General features: G+C 35.5%; 1 protein-coding gene across 6 annotated transcripts in view; it reads left to right on the top strand.

Annotated features, from left to right (window-relative positions):
- Positions 1-21,409, top strand: part of ARHGAP21 (Rho GTPase activating protein 21) — a 144,850-nt gene that overhangs the window by 56,009 nt on the left and 67,432 nt on the right. For all 6 annotated transcript variants that reach the window (XM_051961180.1, XM_051961181.1, XM_051961178.1 and 3 more), the window contains one exon: positions 2,327-2,351. In XM_051961180.1, coding sequence (XP_051817140.1) covers positions 2,327-2,351 — 25 coding nt within the window. The remainder of the gene's footprint in view (positions 1-2,326; positions 2,352-21,409) is intronic.

Here is a 21,409-nt window from a genome sequence, read left to right as displayed (position 1 = left end):
AAGAAGGAGTTTGAACCCAATGGCCTCTAGCCTTCCAGCTCTATAAAAGAAGGGGTTTGAACTCAATGGCCTCTAAAGTGCCTTCCAGTCTGTAATCTTTGGAAAACATTTTTGCCTTATTTTAAAAATAATCTACTTAATTAGAAATGACATGTAACTATTTAAATTTCATGATTTTATAATGTCATTTTAACTTCACTTTTGATCAATTCTTGGAAAGGATTCAAAAAGAGAAGCAAATCTGATAGAAACACATTTGAAAATTTTTGGGTTTTGGTTATGTTTTCCCATACACTTATAAACTCAGCCTTTTATTTTGGCATTCCTTCAGATAGTCCACGTTTATAATTCTCTTCTTGCTCATTCCTTCCATTCTTCCTCAGCCTTTACAGAAATGATTATACCCTTTATAATGACCCCTACACATTCCAGATCAATGGCCAAAAATTATGAAGTCCTTTTTCTCCTTCCTAGAGATGTTATTTATTTGTCCTTACTCTAGTGTGCAGTCCTTCTCCTTTTAAGATCTCTCTCTAATTATCACCTCTATTCTGACTTTCCTTTCTAATTTATTTTGACTCTATAGTTAATTACTTCATCATTATACCGTCTTCTGCTTTGGAATTCTTTTAGTCCTTTCTTGCCCCCTGTCATATTCACAGGCTTCTTAGGGATTCTGGAAAAAGTCATACAACTATGTTGTTTAAACTATCTGATCTCATCTGGTTCTTCACTACTCTAAGACATTCCTTTTACTCTTCCATTTTTGACTGTCAGTGTCCAGAGAAGCTTTCCAAAGTTCACTCTTCTCAAACCTCCCATCACCTCTTCATCAGAAACTAAAGTAGAGGAGGAGAGCATGGAAGTTCTTTTACTCTTCCATTTTTGTCCATCAGTGCCCAGAGAAGCTTTCCAAAATTAACTTTTTTCAAGCCTGTACCGTTACCTCTTCATCCAAAACTTAAATAGAGGAGGAGAAAATGGGAACCAGTGTCCCAGGTTTCATATTTACAATAGGGGAGAAGAAAAAACTCGTAACAAATAGATTCTTTTTGCTTAGTGTGAAGTAAATATAAAGCAAGTTTTTTGCTTAAGGAACTCACATTCTAAGGTGCACAAAGAACTCATCATTTTTTCCCCCCTCAACATTTTTTCTAGATGATCTCTTCATCTCAATAAGTTCAATTACTATTGCAATGTGGAAGATTTCTTAGATCTGTATCCTCAGACTTACTTTTCTCCGAGCCTTCTCTTGGATCACCAGTTGCCTCTTAGATATTTCCAGCTCCACATCTATTAGGCTTCTCAAACTCAACATGTCCAGAATAACTATTTTCCTATTCTCAGAACCAATCCCCCTTTCTTCCTAATTTAACTTTTTGTATAAGATATAACCATCATCTTCCAGTCAGCATATCTATCAAAGCCGAAAGAACAGGTGGTTATTTATGGTCAGATGAAGGAATTTCAGAATAATAGATTGTCAAGGTAGAAGTCTAGTGAGTGTGATAGCAAGAGCTCTGTGTGAGCCTGAGGTTGTAGTTGGAAGAGGTTAATGAACTAGAAAACAAGAGTATTTGAGGAGACAGCAAGTAAATACAAGTCCTCAGATATAAGGGTAGTGGTTGAAATGGCATAGCTTTAGGTCCTGAACACCTTTAGAAAGGAGAGAGATTGACCAATTTTTGCATGGGTGGGTTAACAGGCACCAGGAACTTGGATAGAACAGGACATCAAGAGGGAGTGAACTTGAAAAGTGGGAAAGTTTGCTGATTGGAGGTGACCAGAGGAGTGCTGGAAGTGACAGTGAGGAAGAGGTGGCAATTTCTCACCTGGTTCAGCTTACATATGGGATGTCAGGACAAGAAGATTTTTATTCCTTGCTGATTTTATTTCCTCATTAGATGGTTTCCACTAGTCTCTAAATTGATGAAGCTAATGGTACTTTAAAAAAATCAGAACAGTGAATGTGTGAGCTGTTCAGTATAAACAATTTAATAATTGTTTTAAGTTGATCTACAAATGGGATACTATAAAGATTATTGTTGGTTTTTTATTTTTCTAACATCTTTATAGTACCAAATTCAGTTTGGTTCGGTAACAAATTGAAGTATCAGTTCAAGTTGAATGAATATATTACTTTTAGTGACTTTTTTTAAAGATCTGTCAGTCCACAAAGTTTTATAAGTACTTGTTTTTCAATTAATGCAAAAAATAAAAAAAAGGCACCTTAAGGAGAGCTACTGGTTTAAAGTAAACTAAAATTTTCAATTTAATTTTCAGTGGTACAACCAGACTTTATTTCTATTTGCTTTTTCTTTCATAGGATGAAGAGAATGGAAACAGAGGAGGTATGTTTATTTATGAACTTTAATTTTTCTACAGATGTTTCTATGGCTAATACCTTTTTTTCTCCTTTAGGTGATGCTAACTTTAGAGTTTAAAGATATGAAAATGGTCATTATGAGAATGGTTAAACTCATTATGTACTCTAGGTTATAATTGTTCTATATTACTTAATGTACTACATTAATCTTAAATTAGAAGCATGACTTGATTATTAATAGTATGCCAGTGAAACTTAGGTGTGGCACATGCATTGTCATACAGTGGCACAAATACAAGATACAATAACATTGGCCATTTTGTAGAACATAAATTTGAACTTGATTATTAATAGTATGCCAGTGAAACTTAGGTGTGGCACATGCATTGTCATACAGTGGCACAAATACAAGATACAATAACATTGGCCATTTTGTAGAACATAAATTTGAACTTTCTAAATATTCATATTCTTTCTAAATGTGCTGACCGGCTTGGTTAATTAAGAAAGGTTTTCATGATGATTCTGATAGCTTATTAGTTATTCCATGGGAATTAGTCCTATTTTAATTGTTAAGCTTTTCCTTTGAATGATAAAGTAACCACTGAGAAGTAGGAGTAAACCATCCTATGCTTAGAAATCCTAGGGGAATATTCTGGGGAGTATACAGTTTTCCAAAATAGGGAGGGTAATAAGGATGATTCTTAATTGGATGTAATTACTTGGTTGCTGCCTTGAACTAATTATAAAATGCTACTTCCTGTCCCATTACCCTTATTATTTTGGAATATAAAATGGTAGTTTGAATATGTGATATACTTAAACTGTATTTCTGAAATGAATTGTGATTTGAGATCAGTAAAAACAAAATAGAATTATTGCAAGTCTATTAACTTCTTGTATGGATTAAATGAATCATGTGTGGACAGAAGAGCCTAAAGTCCCAAAGTCCTTTTCCTTCCTAAAGCTTCTTCTTTTCCCAATTTGTAATTTATTCACCAATCCAGAACACTTGGGAAAGAACTGCTCTAGCCAGACAAAGGATTCTTAATCTTTTTTTTTTCCCCTCTCATGGATTCCTTTGGCAATGGCCTTATGAAATCTGTGAATCCTTCTCAAAACAATGGCCTTATGAAATCTGTGAATCCTTCTCAAAATAATGTTTTTAAAGGCATACAGTAAAGGACATAGAATTACAAAGGAAATCAATTTTATGAAATAACATCATTAAATTTTTTAAAAGTTCACAGAGCCCAGGTTAAGAACCCTTGTTCTGAAGAGTTACATTGCATAAAAATGTAGAAAAGTACCTTCCTTTAGGCATATGTGTAGAGTACTGATACCTAGGAGTAGCAGACTCTTTTCTGTTCTTCCTATACTCTTGAGAGAGTAAAATGTGTTCTGTACATCCTAGATCAGATTCAGAGTTCATTTTCCTACATATCAGTGATTCTTAGGTGTAGTTAAAGTAGTGCAATTTAATAAAATGTTTCAGGTATGTTACAGTTGCAGTGAGCTTTTGCGAATAGGCCTTGGAACTGTGCCTACTGCTCTGAATGAAATAGACTTTTAGATATAGCAAATACATGGATCTGTTCTGTATGACTAAGCTATATTTTATAAAGAGGGTGTTTTTTATATTTTGGAGAACGGGTGGTATTAATAGTGTTTCAAAAAAGGAAAAAAAAACATTAATGTAAACATTTTTTAAATGCACAAGAGAGAAAATGGTTGGAGGGAAAAGAGACTAGAGGGGGCAGCTAGATGGCACAGTGTGAGCATCAGCCCCGAAGTCAGGAGGACCTGAGTTCAAATATGGTCTCAGATACTTAATATTTCCTAGCTGTGTAATCCTGGACAAATCACTTAATCCCAGTTGCCTGAGCAAAAAATAAAATAAAATAAAATCTGAGAGAAAGTGACTAGAGGGACAACTATTAGAATTAATGAGTTGAATTTTAATATGCACATTAGTTTATAGATTATAGTTTCTTTATTTTTAATGAAAATCATGGTTTCATTTGCTGTACTCTTCCTATGTTCTTTGTAAGTGCAAATTTACAAAGTTCAAGTTTTTTGGTGTTTGAAAATCAGTATAATAGAGTTTTTCAGTTTTAAAAAAACCCCCACAATATATAAAATTATCTGAATGAGGAAACATGTTAATAGGTTTCAAACAGCTTATTTAAGGAATGGAGTTTTATAATATATCCCACATAAGAGTTTGAGGCTGTTTGTATGTAATTTATAAATGCAATACACTTTTTAATCTCCTTGTGCTTTGTATCTGTTTTTTTTTTTTTTCTTGATAATATATTCCAAGTTTTTCAGGTTATAAACATTGTTTTAAAAAAATAACATGGAAGCCCAGCTTTTAGTGGAAAGTTTAGATATCTGATTTTCTTTCAGAACTTTTGGAGAACCTAGGAATTCATGATTCTACAAGATTGACAAAAAACTGGTTTTTTTTTCTCTTTTTCATTGTTTAGTTTCTTTTAGAAGCATATTTATTTTATAATACATTCAGGTTCTTTTTTCATTTTGATAGTTTACCTTGTGTTTTTCTTTTCCTTTTCGACTTTTTCCTTTCGTGAAATGTGTGTAGGTATGTTTAAAACATAATAATCTTTATAAGAAAAAATATCTGATTTAAACAGAAAACTTTTCAGGGAATAATCAAGGGTACATGTGTAATACTGATATCTTAACGGCAGTATAATTCAGACCACTAATCTCTCCAAGGAGAATCCTGTTAAGAGTAACAAAACATAATAAAGGTTTGTTTTGTTTTGTTTTTTAAGACCACTAAGTTGCTATCATCTTTTTCCAACTGTTATTTGAGCAGAAATTGTTCCAATTGTTTTTGAAAGGATACCCCTTCTCTCCTCTTCCTGCCCAGGTTATGAACAGTCATCTTGTCTTTTAAATAGCAGTATAGTACATTCTTAGAGAAACAAATGAGCCCTTCTCCTATCTAAAAGTTTTAGTTGTTTGTAGACTTGATTTATGAGTGTTTCTCTGAAACACTTAGAGGTTAGGCAGCAATTATTAATCACTTCCTTGGTATTAAGCATTGTTGTAAGAATAGAGGACACACAAAGAAATGCAGAAATAATCCATATTCTCAAAGAACGCCCATTCCAATGAAGGAGAGAACATGTAAACATATCTGTACATACCAGATACATGTAGTATAAATAAAAGCTCTAATCATGGAGAGGAGTAGGTAGAATGCAACAAAGGAAAGTCTGTTTGAGGAAAAGGAGAGGGATAGTTGAGGCAGGGGAGAGTCAGTCCCAGGAACATGGAATACACTTACCAATCTTGATACAGCTATTAGACTAGGAATTCTGTTCCCTTATGTATTACAGTATTCAGGGCATGAAAATAGAAGTTGTCTTTCTGATTTCTGACCTAAGTTCACAACTTAACTTTTTTCAATTCCTCAATCCATGTATCCATTCAGTTGCTAAATCTTATATCTGCCTTCACATCATCTTAGATTTGTTTCCTTTTTTCTAATCACACACCCTCATCCAGACCCTCATTATTGCTTCTTTTCAAGTAGTCTTCTTTCAAGTCTTGTTATTGGCCTTCCTGCCTCAGGTCTCTCCCCTCTGTAGTTTTCAATGAAGCTGCCAGAATGACTGTCCTGAAGTACCACTCTGACCACATCTAGTATTTTCCTTTTAACTGTAGGATCAAATGTTGTTTCATCTTTATCTCTTTTTTAATTTTAATTTTTTTGTTTTATAATATATGCAATTGTACAGTAGAAGTTTATGTAATTTGTAAACATATGCACACATCATGAGATTATGTGCTCAATTTTTTTTCTTTCTTTCTTTTTTTTTTTTTTGGTAAAACATTTTTATTAAAGCTTTTTAATTTTCAAAAGACATTCATGGATAATTTTGCAACATTACCCCTGCAAAACCTTGTGCCCAATTTTTTCCCTTCTTCCCTCCAGTCCCTCTCCTAGATAGTAAGTAATCTAATAGATGTTAAACATTGTAGAAGTATATATTAAATCCAATATGTGCATATATATTTATACAATTATCTTGCTGCACAAGAAAAATCAAATCAAGAAGGGAAAAAATGAGAAAGAAAGTAAAATGCAAGCAAACAACAACAAAAATAGTGAGAATGCTGTGTTGTGAACCACACTCAGTTCCCACACTCCTCTCTCTGGTTGTAGATGGCTCTCTTCATCACAAGATCATTGGAACTGGTCTAAATCATCTCATTGTTGAAAAGTGTGCTCAAATATTTTTAATATTTTTTTGTACTCCTATGAGTACACAATCAAAAGTGTTTGGAAGCTACTTATCTAAAGTAGAGGTGTCCCAGTCCCAAAGTCCCAGAGTAAGCCCAGGAGATGGATTAAAATGTCCTTGGAACAAGTTTAACAAATAAAAATACAGTACAACATAATATTAATTTGTAGTTTTCTAAGACAATATGTAGCCATTCTAGAACTGTGATGTCTGTTTAAGTTTGACTTCACTAGACTAAGAATTAGAGAATTCAGAATCAACAAAACTAATAGAATATATTGGCATTAGTTAGTGTTGGCACTAGTTAGTTGGCACTAGCTCTGCAAAGTGAAGGTATGTAAGAAGTTTCATTTACTGCTCCCAAAGCAAACTCCTGCTGCTCTTACAACTCTGAAACTGGGAGGAATGTCAGTCCTAGGGAGGAGCTTCACAGATATAAACCTTAGAGGTCCATCTAGTTAAACCCCTCAGGGCTTTTTTAAATATGAGGCCCTAGAGGGAGGTTAGAATGCCTTTGTGATTAGCTCTTCATTCTCTTTGGGAAGATCATCAGTGTTATAATTTTTCTGTAGTCAGACTTTAATCCCACTTTAATTTTCTTCACATTGCTTTCCATATTACCAAACTATATTGTCCTATCATTCAGTTGATATGTGCTTAGCAGTTAAATGTAAACTGTTTGAGATAGTTATTTTTTTTTTTAAAAAGTAGTACTTTATATATGCTGCAAAAAGAAACATTTTCAGCGATCATCCTCCTTTAAATTCTTTGTTATACTGCTTTCTGTGTAATGTGGGTCTGACAGTATAATAAAAATGACAGTGGTAACTATAATTATAAATTAATATTGCTTTGTTTTGAAATTTTTGACTACCAGTCCTGAACCATTTATGGTTTTAAAATTTTTTTCCATTCATTTTAAAATTTTCAGTTTCATATTCTTTCTCTACTTCCAGCCCCTTCCCAGTCTACTGAGAAAGCAAGCAATAATGTTATACCTTTTATACAGGTAAAGTCATGTAAAACACATTTTCTTATTGACTGTATTACCAAAAAAAATTGAGCAAGAAAATAAAGTGAGAAAAATGCTTCAAACTATACTTAGAACTCAGCAGTTTTCTCTCTGGAGATAGATATTCTTTATCATGAGTCCTTTGTCATAGGCCATTTTATTAATCAAAGTATCTAAGTCTTCACAATTAATTAGATATCTTTCCATTTGCTGCTACTGTGTATAGCAGGGGTCCTCAAACTTTTTAAATAGGGGGCCAATTCACTGTCCCTCAGACTGTTGGAGGGCCGGACTATAGTAAAAAAAAAAACTTTGTTTTGTGGGCCTTTAAATAAAGAAACTTCATAACTCTGGGTGAGGGGGAATAATCGTCCGTATCTGGCCCACAGGCCGTAGTTTGAGGACCCCTGGTGTACAGTGTTCTCTTTGTTATTTCACTTTGTATTGGTTCATATATAAGACTTTCCAGGTTTTTCTGAAACCCACCTTATCTCCTCCTTCATTTTTTAATAACACAAGAGTTTCTGGTCATAGTCACATACCACAATTTGCTTAGTCATTCCTCAATTGATGGGTATTCCCTCCATATCCAATTCTTTGCCACCACAAAAAGAGCTAGTATAAATGTTTTTGTACAAGTGAGTTATTTTCCTTTATCTTTGGTTTCTTTGAGATACACACCTAACCACGGTATTGCCCTATCAAAGGGTATGCACAGTTTGATAGCCCTTTGGGCATAGTTCCAACTATTTCTCTAGAATGGTTGGATCAGGCATTAGTGTGCCTATTTCTCCTCCAGCATTTGTCACTCTCCTTTTCTGTCATGATAGACAATCTAACAGGGGTGTAGTAGTGTCCCAGAGTGGTTGTAATTTGCATTTCTGTAATCAAAAGTGACATTGACCTTTTATTTAAAAAATAAAATGATTGAAAGCATCAGTGTCCTTAGCTGGCCTGGACTATTACAGTACCCTTTGAATGAGTCTCTGGGGTTCACCTTCCTTCAGTCCCCTTGTTGCTGAAGTAATGTTTTCCCAAGGGTAGGTCAGTCACGTCAGACTTTCCCATCCCCACTCACTTCCCTAGTGGTTCCAGTTCCTGTAGGTTCCACTGGTTCCTTTTTGTCTTTAGGAGAAAATATAAACTTCTCTTTTGGACAGTTAAAGCTCTTCATTTCATATAGGTTTACACCTATTTTCTGTCTCACTTTGCCAGTTATCCTAACAGTTTTTCAGATCTTTGGGTTTGTCATATACTAGACAACTTGTAGATTTGTTTCCATATATTATGTACCTACTCTGTTTAATTAATCAACCTATCCTTTACCCAGTACTGAAATTTTGTCTGTTATAGCTTTGTCCTATAGTTTAAGATTTGGCATTGCTAGGCAACCTTTCTTCCCATTTAAAAAAAATTGATTTTTTTATAGCTTTTTATTTACAAAATATATGCATGGGTAATTTTTCAGCATTGACAATTGCAAAAACCTTTTGTGACCATTTTTCCCCTCCTTCCCCACCTCCTCCCCCAGATGGCAGGTTGACCAATACATGTTATACATGTTAAAATATGTTAAATACAATATATGTATGTATGTCCATAAAATAAAAAATTGATTTTCTTTATATTCTTACTCTTTTGTTTCTCCAGATGAATTTTTTTTTTCTAGCTCTATAAAGTAGTCCTTTGGATGGTTTGGTATGGAACTGGATAAGTAAATTAATTTTGTTAGTATTTACATTTTTATTACATTGTCTCAACCCATCCATGAGCAATTAATGTTTCTCTAATTATTTAGAGCTGTGTGTGTAAGAAGAATGTTTTAAATTATGTTCACATAATTCATTTATATGGTTCTCAGCCAAGATATTCCCAAATATTTTATACTATAATTTTATTTTAAATGGAATTTATTTTCCTTTTGCAATTTTGTCATTAATATACAGAAAACTTTGCTGAAGTTGTTTTGATTAGTTTTTTACAACATTTTCTAAGTAAAGAAACATCTGTGAAAAATAATGTTACCTTTTTTTGTTTTTTTAACAGCAAGAGGGTGTTATATTTTGTCAAAAACCTTTTCTGAATCTCTTGAAACATAAGATTTTGTGTTAGTTTTGTTAATATGGTCAATTATGCTTGTATTTTTCCTAATGTTGAATCAGCCTTCCTTCCTTGGTATAAAATACAGCTTAGTTATAATGTTTGATCTTTATGATGTATTGCTGTAATCTCTTGATAATATCATTTATTATTAGAGAGATTGGTCTATAGTTTTCATTTTCTGTTTTAACTTTTCCTGGTTTAGGTATCAAGACTGTATTTGTAGTATGGGCTGGATTTGAAAGGAGCCTTTATTTTTTTTCCAATTTATGTAATATTGGAATGATTTGTTCTTTAAATGTTTGATAGAATTAGTTTATAAATCCATTTGGTCCTAGTTTTTTTTTTTCCCCTTTGTGAGTTCATTTGTGATTTGACTTGCTCAGTTTCTTTTTCTGTATTAGATCTATTTAAGTATTCTAGGCAATTTATGTTTCTGTGATCATTCATCCACTTTATTTAGACTATTTTTATATAGTTGGGCAAAATAGCACCTAATTATTTTATTTCTTCATTAGTTCTGAATTCATTTAAAAAATTTTTGAGAACTGGTAATTTTCTTTTTTTAGTCTAATATCTTATGTTTCATGGGGTGGGGCTATGTGACATACTAAGAACTATTAATAAGTTCAGTGAATTTTTTACTTTAAATTTTGTTAATCTCTCTTGATTTTTCTTTTTGTAGTATTTCTATTTTGGTGTTTAATTAGGAAGTTTTAATTTCTTAGTTTTCTGTTGGTGTGTTTGTTTTTTACTTGCATGTCAAATTAATTGCTAGTCACTTCATTAGTGTGAGGAATTGCATGATGGAGAAGCCTCTTCAACAAATGAATGAATAACTGATTTGTAACGTAGGAAATCCTAGGGCATTAAGTAATTTACCTGTGGTTACATGGCCAGAATGTGTCAAAGGCAGGATTTTAAAGCAAGTTTTTCTGACTCAGAGTCTGGCCCTCTATTTGTTCTATTGCATTGCCTATTATCAATTCACCTTTGAACTTCATTAATGGCAATGTTCAAAAAATAGGAGACATTTCATGACAGAGTATGTTCATAGTATTTTGTCCATTTCTGGGCATGCCAGAGAGCAACAAACTTAAATGTGTTCAGAAAGGGTCAAGGTATTGTAAGGAAATTAGAAATTTTTTTTTAAAAGGGATGGAGAAAATTAGTGAAATTTAGCATGCGGAAGAAAAGTTCAAGCAGAGGTAGGAAAGCCATCTTCAAATATCTGAGTCACATTTAAAAAGGACACTTCCTTGGAATACATGGCTAGTAGTGGGATCTCTAGGTGAAAGGGTCTGTGTATGGGCTGGGTTGAAGATTATGAAAGTAACTGTCAATTCTTTGCTACAACTGTAGGGATCAAAGTTCAACTACATTGGTAACAAGAAACTACAGTGGGGGTAGGGCTAATCCTAGAGGAAGTATTTATTCTTTAAGAGAAGAAAGGAGGAAAGATAGAGATTATGCCTTAGATAGGATTTAGTTTGAGTTTTGGATAATTATCAAACCATAAAATCTTGGATTTGAAAGGGCTCTCAATTATTCTGGTATAACCTGTTCTGGAAAAATGAATCTTTTCTACAGCATTCATCCATTGCTTCAAGACCTGTAGTATGGGGAACATATGGTCCTCCAAAATATCTAGTTTAATTTCTGTGTAGTTCTAATTGTTAGGGAAATTAAGCCTTCTGTGGTATTTCTCCTCAATGAAAATAGTTTTGTCCTCTGACAAAAAAAGAGCAGATTCAGTCTGTTGCTTCTTTCCTATGATTTTTCACCTTTTTTCCCTTCCAAACTAGATAGATCTCTCACCCAGCCTGCAGGTACAACATCTATTTATGAACCCAACCATAGTACTGATCATTAAGGAATCTTTAACAAGTTCTGCTTTTCTGACCAGAGCTGATTTATCTTTTCTTGGGCTACTTAGTCCTCTGGTCCAGGAGTGGGAAGAAAAGAGACAAGTTAAAACTGAAGCTATCTGATTCAGGGGCATGGCAGAGAAAGTCCTTGGAGAGGACGGAAATAATGGCTGCCTAAGTTCTTCCTTATGTTGGAATTTTGTGAGGGGCTATTCACTCATGGGGAGATAAAGGGAGCCAAGAATACTTCCAGTGTGTAAATTCTAGAACTGGAGTAAGCTCCCACGATAAAGACATTTCAGGGGTTGGTAGAAGAAAGAAAACCTAGAGAAGAATAGAGAGGGCTTCTCACCATGTTGGTGCTGGACATGGTGCAGACACGCAATCTGCTTTAATCCTACTGTAATACAAGGGATCAGCTTCAGCCTTCTTCAGAAATACCTAGCCAATCATTTCTTCCCAGCAAGTTATCCTTTCTATCATCCTTCTGTTCTTCCAAACTTCATTCTCTCTATACTGACTTTATCCAGGTCTCTCTCATCCTTAAAAACCCTTGAGTAGGTCTTAGTACCCTATCAAACTATTGACTATATAGCTTTTCTCCCTTTCACTTATTGCCTCTGATTCCTCTCTTTCATTCTTCAACCCTTTGCAGCCTGACTTCCTGAATGGAAACTCTTCTCTCCAAAACTCCTTTGGTGACCTTATCAGCTCCCACGAGTTTAATTATCTCTATGCAAGTGGCTCCCAATGGAGTTTCTGTCCCCGTTTTCAGTTGTATATCATGAGCATTGGATATTTCAAAATGAATGTTCCAGGGATTTCTCAAACTCAGAGCACCCAAAACAGAAAGTCATTATTATTTTCTCTTAAGTCCTTCCTCCACCAAAATGCTAACTTTATATTGAGGGCCGCAGAATCTTTCAAGCCTCCCAGGTTTGTAATCTCAGCATTACCCTCACTTTCTCACTTTGTCTCTTCCCACTTACCTGGAAATGTCCATTTCCCCAGCATCTCTTCCATGTCTCTCTTATCTCTACACATATAGCCTTAGTTCAAGCATTTACTCCTTTGCAGAACTTTTGCAGCCTCATATTTGGTATCTTTGTGTCAGGACTTACCCTCAGATCTATTTGGTATATTTAACCCTATTTAATTTTAACAAATTTCTTATTAGATAAAATAGATCCTCCCAGCCTTTGGAGATTTTTTTGGATCCCATTTCTGCCTTCTAATATGAACTATTTATTTCCCTAATTGGGTTATGTTGGAATCCTTACAAAGTGATAAGTCAGTTGCCTAATTTAGCATGGTACTTAGCAAATTCTCTAATTCACTAATGTATTTAAGTACTTATTGGAGTTCACAAGTATGGGAGATTCACAAAGTTAACTTTGTAACTTTGTGAATTCACACCTCCTTTTATCCCTCCCTCAGAGGAGGAGTCAACCTTTAAGAGATCATATATAAGAAGCTGACAGAGGCTCAGTCAATTAGTTCGGAACATTGCCAGGAGTCGGAGAGGAGCACTCTGGGAGATAGAGAAGCCCACAAACCCACTCTCAGAGGTGAAGTCAGATTCATTCCAACTTTCACCTTGGTGCTAGCTGGAGATATTTGGAAGAAGAGAAGCCGAAGCTGGCAGAGGCAAAAGATTAGCGGCAAGAGCTCTTGGAACCAAGCAGAGAGATAGGCCTCTAAGAAAGCTAACCAGGCTCAAGGAAAGAGATAAGAAATAAACGTTTGGATTTTATCAGCTGGCTGTATTTGGAGTGATTGTTACTTTAAACTGAAAGTAAGGCTGCCTCCAGAAAACCTCCCCAAGAAACCTGCTCCCAGAGAGAACCGTTATATTTTAAAGAAGAGAACACCGCAGGGTTAGATGTGATAAGCACATTACCTCTCTGACCATGTCACTCCTCTGCTCAAGTTGACTTCATATTGTTCTGTGATAGAATAGAAAATTTTCAGTTTAATACTGAAATCCTTCATACTGTGACTCTAGCCCAGTCACTTATTCCATGTCATTTCCTTTAGTGCATTCTGTATTTCAGTCAAAATGATGTCCTGCTGTTGCAAGAGAAGGAATTAATCTTCCCACTGAACTGGATGTACCACTCCCCACAGCCAGGAAAATGTAGGTGGACCAATTGAAAAGGAAGAACTAGGGCCACAGTTTCATTGGAGTCATACTGGAGACCAAGGGTCTGCCAGTAAACTCTGGACCTTTGATAGGACAGGGAGTATTTTCTCAAAACAGATCCTGGATCCAGGCCTGGGCCATGGCATCTTCCTAGGCTTGCACCTGACTCATATCACCTGTACAATGACAGGAAGGTAGAGAGATGTCCTAGAAAAGAATATCTTTGAGTCAGAAGACCTTTGGCTATCTGTATGATCTTTCTGTGTTTCATTTTCTGCCTTGGTCAGCTAACAGACTTAGAGTCAAGTCATCGAGCATTTATTAAGGTCCTGCTTTGGACTAGGTCCCCTTCTAAGTGCCAGAGGCAGGTGGAAGGAGTCTCTGTCCTCAAAGGAACTTGCAGGAGTTAATGGAGCTAATTGGACTGAGTGATGGCCAAGGTTCCTCTCAGTCTGAATGTGCTGAATTACTGAAGCAGGGGCATAGTGTCGTTTACATGACCCTATGGACTGGGGTTCAAAGTTTTAATCTTTGACCTCAAACAAGTTACTTTCACCTTTGGAGCTTGCTTTGCTCATCTGTGAAATATGTGTTCCACCAGATTATTTCTCAGCTCTCTCCGTAGCTGAGGAAATAGTGCCTGATTCAATTTCAGCCTAAGCATTCATTGCCTACCTATGCTAATCTGATTAAAATGTTTATTGTGGCTGATAAGATGGTTACTACTAGCACTAACAGACTGAAGTAATTCTCAATAAGTAACTTTTTGATTTAAGGTCAAATTGGCATGGGATAAACACATACGTGTGGTCTTCTTGTCTGTTATTCCTACTTTGAATGTTTAGAAATTTGACAAAATAAAAGCTGTCAGAAAACCATCTTTCTACTGTGGTTTGAAAGACTTTGAAGTGCCTGCAGCCTGCAGTGCTCATAGGAGTTGTTGGGAATGACATCTTGGACGCCTCCGGGCACTAGCTTGCCATGGAGCTTGGCTGATGCACATCTCCAGGACCAAGCCTGACACCTAGTGGTGGTAATAGTGAACAATGGTGGTTTTGTCACAGCCTTTTAAAGTTTTCAGGATTCCTCAGTGGCAGGGGTTTCTGTGGCAGGCCATGTGCTAAGACATTCTAGAGCAGGAAAGGAAAGGAGAGTCTGCATTTATAGGGTGCTTACTATGTGCCAGTTACTGTGCTAAACACTTACAACAACCCCGTGACGGGTACTATTCTTATCTTCATTTTACATGGAGGAAACTGAGGCAAATAGGGTATGTATAACTTAACCAGGGTCTCAGAGCTAGTAACAGGCTAAATCTGAACTCAGATCTTCCTGATTTCAGGGCTAGAATTCTCTCTACTGTACCACCTTTTACCTCTTAAGAAATTAATTGGATGTGAAAGGGTAGGTGTATATGTGTCAAAGAGATTAAAGGATTGAGAATGAATCTAACCTTGTGATCTGGTGTTTAGAAAGATGATGGTAGCCTTTGCAGAAATAGGGAAGGGAAGCTTGAAGGACTTTCAAATGTAAGAGAAAAAATGAGTTCTGTTTGGGACATTTTGAGTTTAAAGGATGTTCAGGTAGAAATTGCTGGCTAATAGAAATGATCACCAACAATTGACGATGTGGGGACTGATGCCCAGGAGGTAGCTGTGAGTTGGATATATAGATTTGGGAATCATCTCTGCATTGAAATAATAATGGAACCCATGAGAACTGATGAAATCACCAACCCAATCAAATAAGCATTTATTAAGCATCTACTATATGGAATGTAAGATGTAAAAACTCAATGAAAACCAGTCACTGCCCTCAAGAAGCTTACAAAGATAACCTGGGACAGATCTTTGGGGACAACCCATGGTTAGCAGCAGGAAATAGGGTAATGATCCATATAGGAAGATTGAGAACTATGACAGAGCATTCAGGGCAAAGAAAAAATTAAGCTACAGAAAAACATATTTAGCAGTTAAGATAACTGGTACTATAACCTAAGAGCAATTACATTTGACTTAATATGGTCAGAAGCCAGATTGCAAAGGGTAAGAAGAGTAAGGAATTGGCAACTACAAGTGCAGCTTATTCTGAGAGTTTGGTAGGAGAAGTAGCTAGAGGGGTAAATAGAGTCAAGAGATTTTTGTTTAAAGGATGGTATAGTCCCAAAGATACTTATATAGACAATGAAAAAAGAACCAGTAGGTGGAAAAAGATTAGTGACAAGAGAAAGGGAATAAAGAGGCAAACTCCTTGGAATGACAGAAGGATCAAAGCCACAAGGAGAGATGTCAGTCATGACAAAGGGAAGAAGAGCTTTCTCAGAGGCAGGAGTAAAGGACAGGCAAAATTATTCAAGGTTTTTGAAATGTAGAGGAGAGAAAAGGGGGGAACTAATAATGGTATCCTTAGTTTTCTCTGCAAGAAATATAGACAGAGAGAAGGCATTGAGGACTTGAGAGAAGCTTTGTAACATCTAGTGCTACTTTTATGTATTTTGTTAACTAGCTTTGAGTGTGAATGATCCGAAGAATAATTAAACTACTAATGGAATAGAGAAGTGAACAATAGGAGCTATGTGTAAAGGGAAGAGAAAGATCATGAGTTAAATTTTAGACATAGCAAACTAAAATAGGGATATATTGTGTTAGTAAATAGAGCCAATATTTTAAAATACAGGATCAGAGTTTCAGAGAGGTACACATTGAAAAGAAATTAAGAAACAAGTCTCTAGAGTAGAGATGATAAGAGAAGCAGATCTCACAGCATCACAGTCTTTGTTATGGCAAACCTTAAAGTTTATCTAGATTAACCGCCTTCCCAGTCAGAGAAATTACTACTGACATCTTAGAAAAGGGACATTAAACCTTTTCTTGAATGTTTCCAGTGTTCAAAATAGTCTATTTCATGCTTATTTCAAAATAATTTGTCATTGTTGGACAATTCTAAATGTTAGAAAATTCTTTTTAAAATCTGTCTCCCTGTTCTTTATTGTTTAATATGTCCCTAATATTATTAAGTAGATTCCTTTCATTGATATGGCAGTCCCTCAAACATAGTAAGACAACAATGATTTCTCCTTCAGACTTCTTTTTTCCAAATTAGCTCTGCAAAAATGATATATAATTTTCACATCCTGGGTTTTTTCTATTGGATATTTCTTAATCTGTTGAGTTTCTTCTTAAAATATGGTACTTAGGACTAGACATAAAACTCCAAATGTAGTTTCTGCAAAGCATAGTACAACCTACTACCTCCCTTGATTTGAATACTATATACTTCTAAACATGCAATTAAATTTTTTTTATCATATATAATACTAAATTTAAAAAACCTCACATTTTAAAAAATAAATTGCTATCAAGCTCTAGATTTTCCTATCCCAAACTTAGACCTAAAAAGATCAAGAAATTCAAATGCAGAACTTTACATTGATTACTGCATTTTTCTTTTGTTGATTTCAGCTTGTAATTTTTTAAAATCTAATTTCTACTTCTGACATTAGTTTTTCTTCCTCAAATTATGTCATTTGTATGTCATGAAAGAAGAACACCAACCTTGGAGTTGCATTCAGTCCCTAAAACTCATAACTTGTAATCCATAAAATGGGGACAATAACCTTGCACTGTCTGTCTAGGTCATAGGACTTAGATGAGAAAAGTGCTTTATAAACTTTAAAGTACTACTTTATGGATTTTTAATGCCATAAAAATCTGAACAGATTATAAAATTTAGTACTTCCTTCATTTGTTTAAAAAACATTCTGAGAAGCAATCCTCAGATTTCAGCAGACACTTTATGGGCTAAAGGATTATGAATTTTTTGATCTTAGAATTTCCTAGATGATTTTCTGTCAAGACAGAGATTCCATGTTTAAAGGAATACTGGCAAAGAAAATCAAAACTCTTATGTCCTTGTCAGTAAACTTTTACTATGTGCTAAGCACTAAGAATTCAAAGAAAGGTAAATTCTGTTCTTGCTCTCAAGAAGTGCACAGTCTTAACAATGGAGATAGCTATGCGCCAATAAGCCAGGGGATTGGGGGAAACTTCCTTAGATTAGTTAGAATTTTAAGGAAGTCAGGGCAGTCAGGAAGCAGAGTTATAGGAAAAGAGGCATTCTAGACATGGTTGGAAGTCCTGGAAAAATGCCTACAGTTCTAGAGATGAAGGGTCTTGTCAGAGGATCAGCAAAAAGGCCAGTGTCAGTGGGTCACAGTGTGTGTGTAAAGATGTAAGGTAGAAGTTTGGAAAGATGGAGTGGAGAGGAAGTGATGAAAGGCCCAGCAGAGCCCAGCAGTGCTAGGAAGCCCCTGGAGTTGGAGCAGTGGGGCAATTAAGTGCCTATTCTGCACATGATTAAGGTAATAAGAGATTTAAAGGCATATAGTCACTTTCATTAATGACAGGGCTTGAGATTTGGAAAGAACCTCAGCTGCTATCTAGTCCAAATCTTATTCCAGAATAAGATGTACTATAATATACTAAATAAGTGGTTATTCAGCTTACACTTGAGTATCTCCAAGGAAAGAATACCATCTTTTGAGGTAGTCATCAGCAATCCATTCCTTTTCTAGACAACTCTACTCTTTTTTTTTTTTTTTTTTTAGCTTTTTATTTACAAGACATGCATGCGTAATTTTTCATCATTGATCCTTGTAAAACCTTCTGTTCCAATTTTTCCCCTTCTTCCCCCCACCCTCTCCCCTAGGTGGCAGGTAGTCCAATACATATTAAATATGTTAAAGTATATGTTGAATACAATATATGTATACATATTTATACAATTATCTTGCTGCTCAAGAAAAATCAAATCTTTTAGAAAGGTAAAAACAACCTGAGAAGGAAAACAAAAATACAAGCAAACAATAATAGAAAGAATGGAAATGCTATATTGTGGTCCACACTCATTTCCCATAGTTCTCTCTCTGGATGTAGCGGATTGTTTTCATTACCGAAGAATAGGAACTGGTTTGAATTATCTCAGTGTTGAAGAGAACCTCCTCTATCAGAATTGATCGTCATATAGTATTATTGTTGAAGTATATAATGATCTTCTGGTTCTGTTCATTTCACTCAGCATCAGTTCATGTAAGTCTGTCTCCAGGCCTTTCTGAAATCATCCTGCTGGTCGTTTCTTGCAGAACAATAATATTCCATAACATTCATATACCACAATTTACTCAGCCATTCTCCATTTGATGGGCATCCATTCAGTTTACAGTTTCTGGCCACTCCAAAAAGGGCTGCCACAAACATTTTTGCACATATAGGTCCCTTTCCCTCCTTTAAGATCTCTTTGGGATATAAGCCCAGTAGTAACACTGCTGGGTCAAAGGGTATGCACAGTTTGATAATATAGTTCCAAATTGCTCTCCAGAATGCTTGGATCCGTTCACAATTCCACCAACAATGTATTAGTGTCCCAGTTTCCCACATCCCCTCCAACATTCGTCATTATCTTTTCCTGTCATTCTAGCCAATCTGACAGGTGTGTACTGGTATCTCAGAGGACAACTCTACTCTTAGAATGGTTCTCTTGACATCAAGCCTAAATTGATATTTTAACAAGTTGACATTTTTTAAAATTGCTGCTCCTGGCCCTCTGAGCCCCAAGGTAACAAGTCTAATCTCTTTTCTTCACAACCACCCTTCAAATACTAAAATATTAAATAGTAAAAATAGTAAAAAGACATCTGAGGTTTTTCTCTGGTTTAAACATCCCCAGGTCCTTCTGGCTGACCCTCATGAGACATGGACTTCAACATCCTAGTTGCTTTTCATTGGATACTCTCCAGTTTATCAATGTCCTCTTTAATCTGCTGTACTCAGAATAGCACTCCATATATCCTCTGATTAAGACAGATTATAGAGAAAGTAAAATATTTTTATTCATGGAAGTTATGCTTCACTTGATGTAGCCCAAGAGCACATGAGATTTTTTGGCTGTTATATCTTGCTGCTTACTCCTATTACATTTGCTGTCCATGAAAACTCTTAGATCTTTTTCAGAACTACTAGTATCTGTTTTGGTTTTTAAAAACTCACTTATAAGACTTCATAATTTCATTAATGAATTTCATCTTATTAGATTTATCTCAGTGCTCTGACCTATCATGATTATTTTGAGTGCTGTCATCCTGTGTCTTAACTCCCTTTCCCAGCATTTTGTCAACTACAAATTTTATGTACATGCCAATAAGCTATTGTCCAAGTCATTGGTTAAAAAAACTAAGCAAACGTCCAAGGAAATTCTACTGGAGACTTCTTGCCACAATGACATTGAATCATTATTGACTATTCTGAGCCTAGCTATTCAATTATTCTGAATCCATCTAATTTTATGGTCATAAAGTTCATATTTTTCTCTCTTCATCTAATATCAGGTAGTTGACAAACACTTTGCTGAAATCCAGTTAAGTTTTGTCTACAGAAATCTCTTTTATCAGTTTAAAAAAATAAGATTTTTCTAGCATGAGCTATTCTTGATGAAAACGTGCTTTTTGTAATCACTGCTTCCTTTTCTAAATATTCCTTAACTATCTTTTGAGTGATCTGTTCTAGAATTTTTCCAGGTTTCCCTCCAAGATTCACTTTGTCAAGTCCCATCTTCCACAAACCTTTCACAGTCTCCCCAGCTGCTAGTGCCTTCTGCTTTCAGGTTACTGTCAAGCTACTCCGTATATAATATATCTTGTATGTACCTACTATGTTGCACTGACACACATTTTCAGCACTTAGTAAATATTTCCTAACTAAATCAAAATCAAGTTCTGATTTGAAGATTCTATTTTCTTATTTTAAAAGCAGAGACATTTGCCCTTCTTCAATCTTGATTACTCATTTTCTACTATCTTTAAAACATTAGTGAAAGTACCTTTTAAGATATGTCTACAAAAATAGCTTCATTTTGAAAAGAAAGGTAGATATATTATGTTTGAAATAATGATAGCAAGAACCAAAACAGATGAGTAATTTTATGGATAGGATGTTAGTTTGGCAGCCTCACTATCATGTTGAGAAGGGATGATAAAAAGTGGATATAGTGAGCAAAATATTGAAATATAGAATATCAGAACACCCCAAAAGATGAAATAGAACATTTTCCAGACAAAGGCAACTTAGAAGCTCAGCAGAAAAGATGGGGTTCAGTGTGTAGCCCCAGATCCAGCCCTGGCCCAGGCTGACCTCTGAATCAGAGACCTCTTAGCTCAAAAACTCCAAAAAGAATCTGAAAGGTCAGCAGAAAAGGTCCATCAAACCAGAGTGGAAGCCAAGCTCATGATCCCAATGTAAGCCTAGCCTCAGTGAGAGGCCAGATCTCTGAATCAGCACCAGTGCTGGAGGCGTCTAGACCTTCTCAGGTGGGGGACATCAGGAAGGACTCAGTGGAGAGGCTCTATGGGAGTCTGGTGTACGGTCCCATTGTCCCAGCTCACTAGATCTTACAGCTATGGTAGGGCAGGGACACATCTGCTTCAAAGCAGAAAAGAGTGCTTGTGGTCAGATTCCTAGAAGGATTTCTGGACACAGCAAGCCAAATAATAGCCTAAGAAAATTAGCAGAAAACAGAAAAATGTTTCTGACTGCTGAAAAGTTTTTATGGTGACAGAAGAAGATAACAAAATCAAAGCTCCTATATCTGAAACATCCAAGAAAAATAAGAATTGGGCTCAGGCTATGG

The sequence above is a fragment of the Antechinus flavipes genome, chromosome 5 (genome assembly GCF_016432865.1).
Source record: "Antechinus flavipes isolate AdamAnt ecotype Samford, QLD, Australia chromosome 5, AdamAnt_v2, whole genome shotgun sequence".
NCBI lineage: Eukaryota > Metazoa > Chordata > Mammalia > Dasyuromorphia > Dasyuridae > Antechinus > Antechinus flavipes.
Note: the sequence above shows the minus strand (reverse complement) of the source record. Positions and strands in the feature narration are given on the sequence as shown.